This window comes from Acanthaster planci, linkage group LG19 (assembly GCF_054643075.1).
Source record: "Acanthaster planci isolate LZ-2023a linkage group LG19, COTS_SCS, whole genome shotgun sequence".
NCBI classification, from domain to species: domain Eukaryota; kingdom Metazoa; phylum Echinodermata; class Asteroidea; order Valvatida; family Acanthasteridae; genus Acanthaster; species Acanthaster planci.
The window spans coordinates 6,625,596-6,639,130 of NC_141795.1; the positions used below are offsets into that span (position 1 = coordinate 6,625,596).

The 13,535-nt window shown below is 42.2% G+C and overlaps 1 protein-coding gene across 4 annotated transcripts in view; it reads left to right on the forward strand.

The window, feature by feature from the left end:
- LOC110977579 (A disintegrin and metalloproteinase with thrombospondin motifs 3-like) overlaps nucleotides 1-13,535 on the forward strand; it is a 33,711-nt gene that overhangs the window by 14,802 nt on the left and 5,374 nt on the right. For 3 of the 4 annotated variants that reach the window (XM_087130152.1, XM_087130151.1, XM_087130153.1), the window contains 12 exons: nucleotides 2,817-2,924; nucleotides 6,661-6,774; nucleotides 7,427-7,566; nucleotides 8,063-8,126; nucleotides 8,555-8,666; nucleotides 8,913-9,046; nucleotides 9,461-9,581; nucleotides 9,876-9,956; nucleotides 10,157-10,314; nucleotides 10,627-10,825; nucleotides 11,430-11,562; nucleotides 12,164-12,818. In XM_087130152.1, coding sequence (XP_086986278.1) covers nucleotides 2,817-2,924; nucleotides 6,661-6,774; nucleotides 7,427-7,566; nucleotides 8,063-8,126; nucleotides 8,555-8,666; nucleotides 8,913-9,046; nucleotides 9,461-9,581; nucleotides 9,876-9,956; nucleotides 10,157-10,314; nucleotides 10,627-10,825; nucleotides 11,430-11,562; nucleotides 12,164-12,818 — 2,019 coding nt within the window. The remainder of the gene's footprint in view (nucleotides 1-2,816; nucleotides 2,925-6,660; nucleotides 6,775-7,426; nucleotides 7,567-8,062; nucleotides 8,127-8,554; nucleotides 8,667-8,912; nucleotides 9,047-9,460; nucleotides 9,582-9,875; nucleotides 9,957-10,156; nucleotides 10,315-10,626; nucleotides 10,826-11,429; nucleotides 11,563-12,163; nucleotides 12,819-13,535) is intronic. The other variant, XM_022231821.2, reaches the window with a different exon arrangement.

Sequence of the window (13,535 nt, forward strand, 5' to 3'; positions counted from 1 at the left end):
TTAAGTGATTTCACCTCAAGTTGTCCCTGGTCTTTGGCAATGTCACTCCCATTAAAGGTACCATAGTCATCTTTTTTTCCCCCGAGATATATACAATATATATATACAATATTCAAGAATTATTTTTTTTAGGGGGTGGTGCTGTAGGTTACATGTAGATTATGTAAATGGCCTGGTCTTGACGTTTAACCTCTGTAGATTAACACCTTACATGAAGATGATGATACGTGTATTGCCTATTTTCTGTGTTTGGGCTGTTGTAGTTGCGGTCTTTCAGGTGGAATATAGTGAATGAGATATTGTCACAGCAGAGCAATTTTTATAAAACGTTGATTCGCAACAAATTATTGTCCTGACATTGTAAATTTCTTCTACGGTGTTTAAAACATTCTTATTACCTCAATTATGGGTTCCTATGTCCTGTCTCTGGTTTTCTGTGACAGCATATTCAAGGAATTCAAGACTCCTTCCAGCAGTTTTGGAAAATTTCCAGGTGGAATGGCTGAAAAACAGTGCCATTGAACGTGACAAGTGAAGCAAAGTTATATTCCTCAACAAAATATCATCAACGAGCCATTTCTAACAAAGTAGACATTAGTGCCAAAATGAAACTTATTTCCATTTGTTGGCTTGCTCATCATTACAAATTACAATGTCTTAAATGCTAGACGTCTTTTTCTTGTTGTTTTTTTCCTTGTTCTATAAGTGACTGAATTCAGTTCCCATTGTTGGCATCTATAATTTACGAGATGTTCCCAGTCTCAAGTTTCCCCAAAGCCAATTGGCCGTGCTACATGATCTCATTCACAGTGCTAGCTGGATTGAATCAACTTGATATCAAGTATGTCTATTTGAAGCCATAAATTTTGTTTTCTCTGTGTGCCATGCCAGGAGCTTGGAGCTTCTGCTGAAAGACCCTAATGCAATCATGTAACATGACGACTTGTCAAAGTCTTGTGTCACTGGTTTTTATGTAACCTCGGCTGTACCCTTCAATTACGCTGTGAAGGGACAGACTGATGGGAAACAGCTGACAAAACTGTGCAGACAAGTTGGTGCTGACAACTTGAAGTCATGTCCCAAGTTTAAAGTGTCAGCATGTACATGACCGACATGATGATAAGAGACAATTCCGACTAGTTCTCAAAAGAAAATGTATCTCTTTATTCTCCTAACCTTGCACCTCTCCTGGTGTGACTTTGCAGCCTGTTACTGGCTTGCTTTCTTAGCTTGCAACAGAACTTGGCATGATTTCACACAAGATGAAATCGAACAAACCTTGTTGAACTGTGTCAGAAATTTCCTAATTGGGTGAATTCAAATGTGAGATTAGGGGTAGGGGGACCAATTACAGGCTAAACCTGCATTCATTGGAGTCGTTTGTCATGGTGAGCAAATATGGCTTACCAACCTGTCGCTTTGTGAAAATTGTGAAATGTGCCATTGCAGGCTGGTTTGTTGGCATTCATTGAACAGTCTCAGATGTAAGTTGGAGCCCTATAATCGTTATTAAGCCTCTGCTTACAGAACCCAGATGAGGGGAAAAAAATCTTGTGGCTGATGAGCACACTGATGCTTCAACAAACAAATGTGCACATTACTTTTGTTTTACTTTTTATTTGTATTGCATTTGCAGCTAGGAGAAATCTTTTTTAGAGAGGTCAGAGTTTGGCTAGCAAGTGGCTGCTGCCGATATATTGCATGCCTTTTATAATTATTTTCCTTATTTTGTACGCAGCGATTTAAAGGGGGCTAGAAAGTTATGAAAATGGACAAGTTGTTTTGTATGGTGCACTGGTAAACTCCTGCCTTGTCGGTTCCTGTTTTTCACATTATTTATCGGCCAGCAGACTCAGCAGTTTGATGGTCAGGGATTAACAGAAAGTTGAGAATTACTGGTAGGTAGTCATGGCTTATCTCTCCAGAGCTGTTTAAGGTCACTGGAAGCTGTTTACACAGCTGTGGTGTGGGTGGCTGAAATTAAAGTTTTTGGTTAGAGAGTGTTCTCAACTGAAAACCACCAAAAGTCATTGATGGGTCGTGTTTTCACTCCTTTGTACAAATGATTTTGTCTTTGTTTCAAAAGCTGAATTCGTTTTTTGGAATTTGTTGAAACCATTATGTGTCATTTTTTTTATCTGTTGAGAGAAACCATTGACCATAGTTACAAACCATATTTCTCAAGAAGTCAAATTGTTAGCTTTCAGAGGCTAGCATGGACTTTATCATAGCTTCATAGCTTCGGGAATATTGTTTCTTTTGTACAAAACCTCTTTGAAAACCGTTAAACTGCATCTCTGAAGGACATATCCCTTTGAAAGTTGCTTTTTTGGCCAACAAAAGGAGACTCCGTGTTACGTTTCATGTGCAGAGCATACACACACTGCCAGGGGGTCAATTTTCGGAGCCACATTCTGCAAAGTCCATTAAGTGGAGGGGGGTCTGTGAGGGGTCTGATCTGGCATTTAACTACTGCAACACATGGCATGCCCGCTGCATGCACGCTGCATGGCGTCTACATGCAAAGGACATTCTCAGAGTATGGCTTTTTTTTTTTTTTTACTGAATGTTCACATGCAGACCTGTTAACACCTTTGCATGAGAGAAAATGCACATTATGTGGTTTGTTGACGAAGAGGTGGCATGAAATATGCCAAGCAGTAGCTTTCCAGTTTTGTTCTTCCATCGCATGTGATGTTGTCAAGTAATGAAGTATGGAGTCCCAGTGAAGACCCCCTTTTTTATACTTGAGACTGAAATAACTGCCCTTTGTTTTTGAATGAATAGGTACATGTATATTGTTTCCTCATTTACAGCGAATGCGTAGGCAGGTGTTGCGTCTTTTTTGCCGTGTCACTGAATTCCTTTCCAGTCTTGCTCACGGCCGGACCAGCCATCCTTCTAAATGTCGCCAAATGAAGAAAGTAAGGTCCAGTGTGTTGGGGTGGGTTGGGCAGGGGGATTGGGGCGTGCGTGTTCATTTCTGTCTCCTTTGCATATGGTATAGTGTACAGACTCTATCATATTTTTGCAGTGATTAATCTTGCACAGGTTTGCCATATTAGAATGAAAGCGAGGCTGAACTTGCTAAACAAACTATTCCTTTGAGTTAGCGCTTTGCTATAAGACTCCACTCAAGTGGTCCGAGCTTCACTGCCAGTGCAGCCTTCCTCTCGTCCTAGCCATGCAAACCCTGGACTGGCATTGAAAGCCTGTAACTCTTTAGGATGCAAAGGAAAGGCCCACATTTGGCATTTGGTTTGGAGAATTATTGTTGCCTGCCTGAAATCCTGAGAACAGTATTTCAAAACTAAAGTTTGGATAGGGTCTTTTTTCCTCTAGGTAGAAGAAGAAAGTGGTATTTAGTGGTGTAAAACCTTTTGGTGTCCAGCTTTATTCAGTATCTGAAATGTTGGGAAAGTCAGGCACCTGTGAAGTACATGATATCAACAGTTTTGATTTTTGGAAAGCGATTACAGCAACATCCGGGTTTTTTTCAGGTTTACTCTCTGTTTATGATATTCAGTCATTTCTCTCAAAACTAGTTCGCCAACTGAACTGAACTCCAGTGACCTGACCCACCCCTGCTGCCAAAAAAATTACTCCAAGACCCTCTTGACTGTGGGAAGTGGATTCATGCCAATTTTATCTGCTGGAACTTATCCAAAACAGTTTTCTATAGCCAAAACATGTGCAGTTTCTGTGCAATCCTATGTAGCTTGTAAACTAACTTAAAAAACTGCCCAGAAATTTGTAAATCGTAACCAATTTTGGGTAAACAAACATCAACACCACAGAGTAGTACTCCTCCATAAATGTGTGCTCTGCTTCAGCACGCACTCGGTGTCATGCGGCACGTACTTGGTGTCATGCGGCACGTACTCGGTGTCATGCGGCACATGCTCCGTTAATTGTCGTTTTCAGAAATTGACCGTTTCCTTAATTTAAACAGTTCAAACGAGTTTTAAGAGCATCTTCTAGTTAAGTCACATATTTACGGGTGAATAGAATCATTTTAGACCTTTCAAAGCGTTTTATCCATGCTATATTGACAAAATGCACATGGGTGCTACTCTGTGAAAACGAAAATCGTTTGATTATGCATCAGTGTACGATGTGCGCATGCACACAAGTGCTACTTCATGAAACCGAAATTGCTGTAAACAGTTTTCAGGAAGTAGCAAGCAAGTGCACTTGAGTGCCACTTCGTGGTGTTTGTGATGAAATGCTATCTGAGTGAATTTAAAGTTGAAAGGTAACAACTGTGTGTCCATAATAAATGAAGCAAATCAAGTACTGTCTGAGCACACCATAGCATAGTCACTAAAAAGATATATCTTGCCATCTTGACCATTGAGTGTACCGTACTAAACACCAATTGGGATTCCATCTCCCACCCCATCCAACCCCCAAACCTCACCCCCATTTTGTATGGGACAAACCACACTTCCTGTTAATTCTGAAATGGAAAAAACATTAAAGAATTACTGATCATTGAATCTTTCCATGAAATGTCACCAATCAAAACCTCCCTATAATTTGTATGAGCCTCTCTCCCTTTCTGAAAATGACTGAGTTTAAAACCAAATTTAGCAGCAAACCCAACTTACAGACTTTTCATTATTATGTACTTTCTGCCCTGTGGCTACTCCATTTCTCTGATGGACATGTTAACACCTCTTGACAGCTGCTGTTGTTGCCTTGAGTTTATAGAACTCCTTAAATTGTTTCTGGGAATGGACTTGAGGATTCTGAAGTGTTCTCACAGCCTTGATACTGTTCGGATACAAAGGATTGCTCTGTCCATCTGTGTGGCTTCCAAGCTAATGTGAAACCACAGAAAACTTGGTACACATGAATGTGATGGGCCCATGAATCACCCCTTGACTTTTGACTTCTGACTCTTTGGGTATCCAAACAAAGTGATTCTCTCAGTGCAGTCACCGCAAGTCTGCACATACATGCAGAGGCTTTATCTGTTTTGATGGACAAGAGGAATGTAAGTTGCTGATGTGTTTGTAACCATCTCCCGTTGGTACCCGATGGTGCCTTTTCCAGATGACGAGAATCGCAGTGGAGCACACAAACAGAAAATGTCATTGTATTGCAGTTTTTAACAGGTGGACAAGACATCTGGATATTTCAATATAGTATTTCTAGAATTTTGTCTGATTCAAGCCCCAACGCAATCTTCAACTTGGCCATATTTTTTGTTTTAGTTTATCCATCCAGCCATCTTTTCAGGGTTCTCTCTGTTCCTCAAATTCCTGTTTCTCACATGCTTGGCTGTATTTCTTATGTTTTCCTTGGCCCAGTGTTTGCATATCTTTAATGAAATGATTACCAAATGTTAATATCTGAGGTTAATCTAATTGTTTTTCTGTGTACAATCATACCTATTTTCTGGTTTGAGCTGAACTTCTTTCTTTCATCTTTTTTTGCTTTAAGTATTCCGTCTGGCCTTCCTTTTGTTGTCCTTGTTCCAAACATGTAAACATTTCTTTTATGTCAGTTAATTCAATTTTTTTTACTCCTTGGTGTGTTCTGGAAGACTTGATATTGCTTTCCTGTTGGCTAATTGTATCAGGTCCAAACTTTGATTGAGGACAAAATCGAAGAAATTGCAACTAGAAATCTGATGTTTTCACCCCAAAAATATGAATTCAAAAAGTGTTGCAATGGGAGCCCTTTAAGATCTTCATTTATCCCCATTGCTGGCTAACAGTGTTTTAGAAGAGTCCATTAAAAATTTCTGCTAATCCATTATAAGTCAGTCTTTTTACCTAAACTATGGGTTCCTAAGTCGTGTCTCTGGTTTTCTGTGATGGCATATTCAAGGAATTCAAGAATCCTTTTGGCAGTTTTGGAAAATTTCCAGGAGGAATTAGGGCTGAAAAACAATGTGGTTGAACGTGCCAAGTGAAGCCAGGTTATTCTCCTCGACAAAATATCATTAACCCTGCTAGTCCATTATAAGTCAGCCAGTCTAAAGCTAAGTCGCAAGCTTTTAGAATGAACTTTCACAAAAGCATTCCTTTGTCATTGCTCGTTCTATTCCTCGTGGCTAGGACTTATGATGGACTCAATTGCAACACTGTACTCTCTCTCATCGAGTTGCCAGCCTGTTTGGAAGTGTTTTTAGAGGTTGTTAAAGAACAAGGAATTTGTCGCTATGAACATCTAACTAAAGAAACACAGGTTACTAACAATGAGTAGCCATTGTTATGACACCATGCTTCTTTTGTTAGATGTTCCTAGTGTATGAGGCTCCCCTACCCACACCTAACCTCTCTTAGCCTTCCAAAACCCCCCTCCCCGCTCGTCACACCACTCGTCACACCACTCGTCACACCACTTGTCACACCACCTAACCATGGGCGGCATTTGGGAAATTTAACCCAGTGCCACTAGACACTTTGGAGCGAAAATCATGAAACAGGGTCTGAAAGATATCGTGCATGTATTTAAAAAAATATTTTTTATCACCAGAACTTTTTGGTTATATCATTTACCCAACTCTCTTGTTACTACTTTGGGTGAAAATGGAAGTTTTATCACAATGTGGCACGGAGGGGTCATACCAAGTTTAAATCTGTACTTGTTCTCTGTCACTCGGTAAATCTTGAAGTGTTGTGTTTTCTTGTATCTTTCTCTTTTTAGCCGGACGATAATCAAGCTTGCTATCAGCTGTGGTGTATTGATCCATATGACCCGCAGTACTGCCGAACAAAGAAAGGGCCACCATTGGATGGATCGCCGTGTGGGCTGGACAAAGTATGTCCAATCAGTCTCACCCTCAGCACGCTCACAATTTGGAGCTTACAAGTTGAAGTCCAAAAATTGGCGAATTGAATACAACAGTTTTCACAGCCATCCCATGATGCTCGACTTTAGAGGTCATCTTATTTGCATACATTAGCATAAGTTAAGAGACAATGTTGTGTGGACACTCCTCTTGACCACAGCACCAGCAAGGTTGGAATGCTGGGAACCAACTCACTGGGAATTGTGTGTACTGCCAAAACTTAGTATACCCAGCAAGAAATAAGACCGAGGGGTACCCCCCCAACATGTCCAATCCCTATACACATTCCAGACTATTGTTACTTAACACATCCCCCCAAGATGTCTGAAAGGAATTCCCCAGATTCCTGCGAGACAGTGACCAACACAAAGCAGGGGGGGTTCTCTCTGTCTCATACCTTGCTGCATACGAAACTTAGTCTTGATATAAGGGGATAGTTCCTGGAAATTTGCAAACAGTGAACATGGTTTCAATCTGGCTAATTTGCATCAGCAGGTTGTGTGACATCATTCCCTAAATTTCCTTTTTTAATACTGACCAATCGTAATTGTGCACTTTTGAATTTGTATTTGCTTAAATGTATTCATCTGGCAATCAGTTGTAACTGGATTTCCTCCACAGCATTGTATCCAGGGAAACTGCATCTACAAGGACATCGGGAGACAGAACGGTGAGTGGAGTAAATTCTCCCCCTGGAGCGACTGTACGTATCCGTGTGGTGTTGGTGTTCAGGTCAGAACAAGGACATGCGATAACCCACCGTAAGTTTCTCAGATAATCTCATTGCAAGGGTGGATCCAAATTTTTTTGGGGGGAAGGGGTAGCAGAAATATATTAATTTCTTTATGTAACCTTTGGAAGTATCTCAGGGTTGAGGCTAAATTTTACGAATGTTTAAATGCTTTTGGAAGGTAAGGAAATGAAATAGCCCCCAATACCCTTTTCTCCCTTTTTTTGAAAAAAATTGCTACTTTTGAAGTGTGCAAAGTCTCCCTCCCCCCCCCCCCCCGGTCCAGTGCTACCCAAGAAATCCATAGCAGAACCCTGCCTGTCGTCCATAAAAATGTGAAATATTGTGCATGAGACCCTACAAGTTAAATGTTCTCCTTTTTAACGGGTGTGGAAAAATTTCTTGATTGCTCGGCTGCAAGCGGCAGGACCTGAGATTTTATCCAGTAAAGTCATTTGAACTTTTCATCTTGGTCTGGGCTTAGGAGAGGTGAATGCTGTAATAACATTTTTCTTTTTCATCTGTAGACCAACCAATGGCGGCAAAGATTGCAAGGGGGAAGCTTACGAGTATCGTCTCTGTAACAAAAAGGTCAGGGTGACATGAAAAAAATCTCCATCTTTACTGGACTCCCAAGTTTGATGCGCTCAACATGCTAGTTGATTATGAGATTCAGGCCGCAAACTCTGACAGAAAGGCTGTTTGCAAAAATATTGGAAATGTACCATTCTCCCTTCCCCAATGGCCTCAGACAAGGTCCCATGTACATCAGAGATTTTTACAGTCACTTCCAGCTGACAAAATTCCCCCCCCCATGTAAAATCCATTTATAAAACATGTTACATGTACAAGCCTTTAGAACTGTCAACGTTATCTTTCAGCGGAGGTCATTATTTTTAACAGGTTTTGACAGAATGGCTTTTCCTAAGGTTGGTTGTGTTTTCCAGTGTGACAAACTGAAGTTGGTGCAACGAAATGATGCAAAATGATTGTGAGCATACTTTCTGTATTTGTTTCAGCCCTGTGTCGGAGAATGGGAAGACCGACGGGCTAAACAGTGTGAAGACAATCTGGGAAGTTTTATTCTGAGAGGACGACAGCACAGGTGGCTTCCGCACGAAAACCGAAATCGTAAGCAATTGTACCGCAGATACCTTAATACGACAGTAATATAATTTATCTGAATCACGTCTGCCACAGGCCTTAAGAACACATGAATGCTGCCAAACAATTCTAGTATTCCCTCTGTGCCTTTAGAAATTTAGCAAAAAACAGAATTCTGCACGTGCTTCAGATGAGCCCTCCAAGCCAGGTGCAGATTTCTTCCTCAACGATCAAGCAGTGATCAATGATTTCTTGATTTGTTTGTTGCCACAGAAACACTGCAATGCAGACTCACCTGTATCTCAGAGAGCACGCAAGAGGCCGTCATCGCGGATTATGATGTGACGGACGGCACGCCCTGTTCCTATGACGATCCCCACAGTATATGTGTACAGGGCAAGTGTTTGGTACGCACAATTTGTAAATTTTAGTGGCGTATCCGGGGCTTGGGCTGGGGTTGCTGGGGGGGTAAAGTGGAATTCTTTCAAACAAAATCAATGACTATTCAATGTTTTCATCTTTGAAAGAATCCTTGAGCGCCCCATTCTCCAAAGAAAGGTAGTTGTGCCATTTTTAAAATGCTGGCCTTCCCAGTCCCTTGAAAAAACTGGAAACATGTCACTATGGGAACGGCGGCTTGAGAAGAAGACGATGACAAACTTATCTTAGCGGAGCCTCCTTAGCGGCTGATAATAACAACAGTCCCCCAACCGCTGACAACCTAGTCAGTGGCCGTTGTCACTGGACAAAATTTGGGAGTCAGTCGCCTTTGGCGATGACAGCGATGGTCATTGTCTTCTCCTTTTTTGTCACACCTGCAGAAACTCGGCTGCGACAAGCAAGTTGATTCTACCAAAGTGGAGGACAGATGCGGAGTCTGTGACGGAGATAACACACAGTGCACCTTCATTGAGAGGCATTTTTCTCAAGCTCCAAAAAAAAGTAAGAGATACAGAAATTTAAAAACACACAGAATTACAGTTCAATTATTCCCAGATCAATTTTAGTCTTCCTGTACATGATTTTAATAAATGGAAATTCATTTTTTATGTTATTTTTCTATATGTATAACTTTTGTGTATAATGCACACACGGAAACCAATTTTCATGTTTTTTACATGACGATGTAATAAATGAAATGAAACGAAAATTTTATATTTTCAGTGTATATTTCTGTGTACAGAAATATTTTTTGGTTGTTTTATTGACTGAAAACGTTTTGTCTGTTTTTTTCAGAATATCAAGTCATACACACCTTACCTATTGGCGCCCGCTACATTGATGTCCGTGAGAACTCGCAAACAAATAGTTTTCTTGGTAGGTACATAACACTTTCTTAGCTTTCACTTGTAGTTCTTTTCTTTCTTTTTTGAGTCATTTTTATTTCAGTCATGATGTATTTACTGTTGAGATTTTTAACAGTTGTCACTTTAAAAGAGATTGAAGATCCACATTGTTGCATCACAAGTAGTCATCATCTCCTTAGACTAAATTTTTTCCCGATTCCTTTTGGTTAGCCTTGCGGCGTCCAGCTGGGAAGGTATACATCCTGAACTCCCGTGGCACCCAATCTGGCCCGCACTCCTTCATCGGGGCTGGAGCTCGTTTTGTTTACTCTCCTGATACGGAACGACTGTTCTCTGTGGGTCCCCTTCGAGAAGAACTGGATTTGCTGGTAAAGTTGATCTGTGACAAGGGTCAGAGTGGCTTCCTCCGATATGACTTTTCTCGGTATTGACCAACAGATATGACATATGTTGCAAAACAACTGAAGTTAATGACCTCCAGGACTGAAAAGTATTTGTCAAGGTGCTCCTCTCTTGGTCATGTGTGGCTCTTTCTTAATGTTAAGTTTATGCAAACGGCAAACATGGTTCCACTCTTGATTCTGTTTGCTGAAAAACAAATTACTTGCCGTTATGCTTTCGTTTCCTATTTATCTGAGTTTTCCCACCGTCTGATTTCTAAGTTGGTTGATTCGCACTAGGTTTTCTGGAAGAGAAACAGCAAGCCCATTGACATCACCTACAGCTACTATCTCAATCAAGAGGAAGGGCTCACACCCCAGACCGATCCCCCGCCGACCTCCGAGCAGCCCGAGGTGGTCCCCACTGTGGGCGAGGAAGAGCCCGAGTATGTGTGGGAGGATGAAGGCTGGACGGATTGCACCAGGACGTGCGGTGGAGGTGAGAGTAAGAGGGTGCATAGCGTCCACCAATCGAGAGGCAGCGCAATGCCACGAAAGTCCTCAAAGTGAAAATCATCACAATCGTTACCATTCCAAAGGATTTCTCATCGTCACCCACGGCTCTGCAGTTGGTATACTTAAAGATTAAAAACCTGTTGAGCACAATGAATGTGTTTAATTGCAGAGGTAGGAGGAAAAAGTTGTTCTGGATAAAAATCCCATGGAATAAAGTAGAGACTGAAAACCTAATCCCCATATTGGCCTCGTTGGGATTCGCACCCGGTTTGCAGAAGTGCAAACGAAAGTCCACGTACCACTGGGCCATCCTGAGTTTTTGTATGCAATTAGGGAAAGACCAGATTTTAGATTTGACGCCAAAAATGACAGCTGCAGACCGTCTTCTGCAACGCTCTGACTAATGGAGCAGAACTGTTAAACTTCAGTTCTGCATGCAGTAGTTTTAGAGCCTTTGGTTCCCCATAAACAACAGCAACCACAAACAGAAAGAAAAATTTATATTGACAGAAAATCTTGCGTTGATCCACCTGACCCTTCGCCATTTACCAACTTCATACTCTCTCCATCTCTGTTTCTCTTTGTAGGATTCTCTTTCCACCAGTTCAGGTGCTACCGCACGAACGATAACGTCAGGGTTAAGAAGACGTTCTGCGGCCAAGGGGATTACAATCCCAAGGACACTAAACGTTTGTGCAACGAGCAAGCCTGTGGAAGCACGTAAGATCCGCTCACCATCAGCCAGCGGGGCCATTAACAAATGTTTTTATACTATTCTTGAAGCTGGGTGGGACAGCCCAACAGTTGTTGGTCAAGTAGTAATTAGAAGATGCAGATATTGTATCTTTGTTGGGCGGGGGCCTGGCTAGTCTCACTTAATTTCATGAGCAAGTTTTACTGTCGGGGCAGTAATCGATGTAGGATTTATGCCTACAGAGATCCACACAGGAGCCAATATCTACAGTATGCATGTGCATCGTGCGTTACTTACACAAGCTCTGAATTTTTGATGTCACCACGCAGACCACGTGATAAAGTCCGAGCATCGATTGAATTAATCCTTCAAATTAGCTGTTCTCACCTTTATTTGATGAAGCAAATCCTGAAAATACTGCCAATTCAAACACAAGAAACCTCTGCCCATTCACCCACTGTTGGAGAGGAAACATTTTCTGGCAGAGTGTATGGCCCAAGAATGTTCCCATCTACTTCTACATCTGGAGGAATACCCTCAAGATGTTCAGTTTGATCGATCAAACCGCAAGTCCGCAGTAAATCCACTTTGATGCATGTAGTGTTGCTTTATTTAATTTTTTTTTAGGTTGACCACTACTCAAGCAGCGCCTCCTACCACCGCACCGTCCACTCAGCCTCCAACCACAACAGTTGCAACGACACAGAGACAAACTACCAAACCACCCACAACGACACATCGTACCACAACTACCCCACAGACAACTCAGCCACCAACAACTACACAACCTCCCACGACTACGACCCAGGCGTCACCGACAACTTGGCCACCAACAACTACACAACCTCACACGACTACGACCCAGGCATCACCGTCAACTCAGCCACCAACAACTACGCAACCTTCCACAACTACGACCCAGGTGTGGACTACCACGAGTAGACCGACGACGCAGCTACCCACTACAACCACAACGGCAGCAACAACACCAACCCTGACCACCACGACTATGACCGAAGCCCCTGAGCCCACAACCAAAAAGAAACCGAAAAAGGGGAAAAAGAAGGCGGTATTCAAGTGGAAGGCCCACCCGTGGCGACCTTGCTCCCACACCTGCGGGACCCAGGGCACCCAGATCCGTACGGTCACCTGCTCCAAGAAGTTAGGCAAGAAGATCTCCACTGCGCTGGAGATCAAATGCACAGAGGAAAAACCTGCTACAACCCAACCCTGCAATCGCGAACCGTGCCCTGCACAATGGAGTGTGGGCGAATGGTCAAGTGTAAGTTTTCAGCCAATTGTTGGAACCTTAGTGCAATACTTTTCACAAAGTGACATTAACCTTTGCTAATTAAGTTGGCTAATTCTACCCTGTTTTCATATTAATAACTCAGGTTAAGTGAACGATTAGACATCAAAGAATCATTTAATGGATTTTTGTTACATGAAGTTGTCACAAAATACATATTTTGGTAGTTTCTTTAAAGGAAAAACTTTTCTGACAACTTGAAAACCCGTTTTTCCTCAAAAGCCACATTAGCGTCACTTGGTGGTGACGGTGACGATATGAAATGATTGCTCATCAATTGCCCACTTGTGCGACCGACTATAAACCAGGCTTCAGCCTACAAAGCGTCCATGAAGTAACACAAGTAGCTTAACCACTACCAGCCGGGGACTCCGAAATCGGAGCCGCATGGTTTATATGTGTGGCCGGGGTCTCCGAACTCGGACAAAGGAAACAGGGCCCTGTAACAAAAGACCGTACTCCGAACAAAAGACCAGGCTGCTGGGCATTACCGACATTTTTCACTCTCAAAAGTGGTGATAATCCAGCATTATTTTGAAACGGTATACCAGGGTTTGGGGTATTTAGAGCAAGCAGATTACCACCGGGTACAAAAGCTCTCCACCACCGCAGCGATGAGCCACACAGCACCGCTGCATGCTAATCTGGCCCCTATTGAAAAGAGGTCAGCAGTGCACTGAGCCAGGTTCG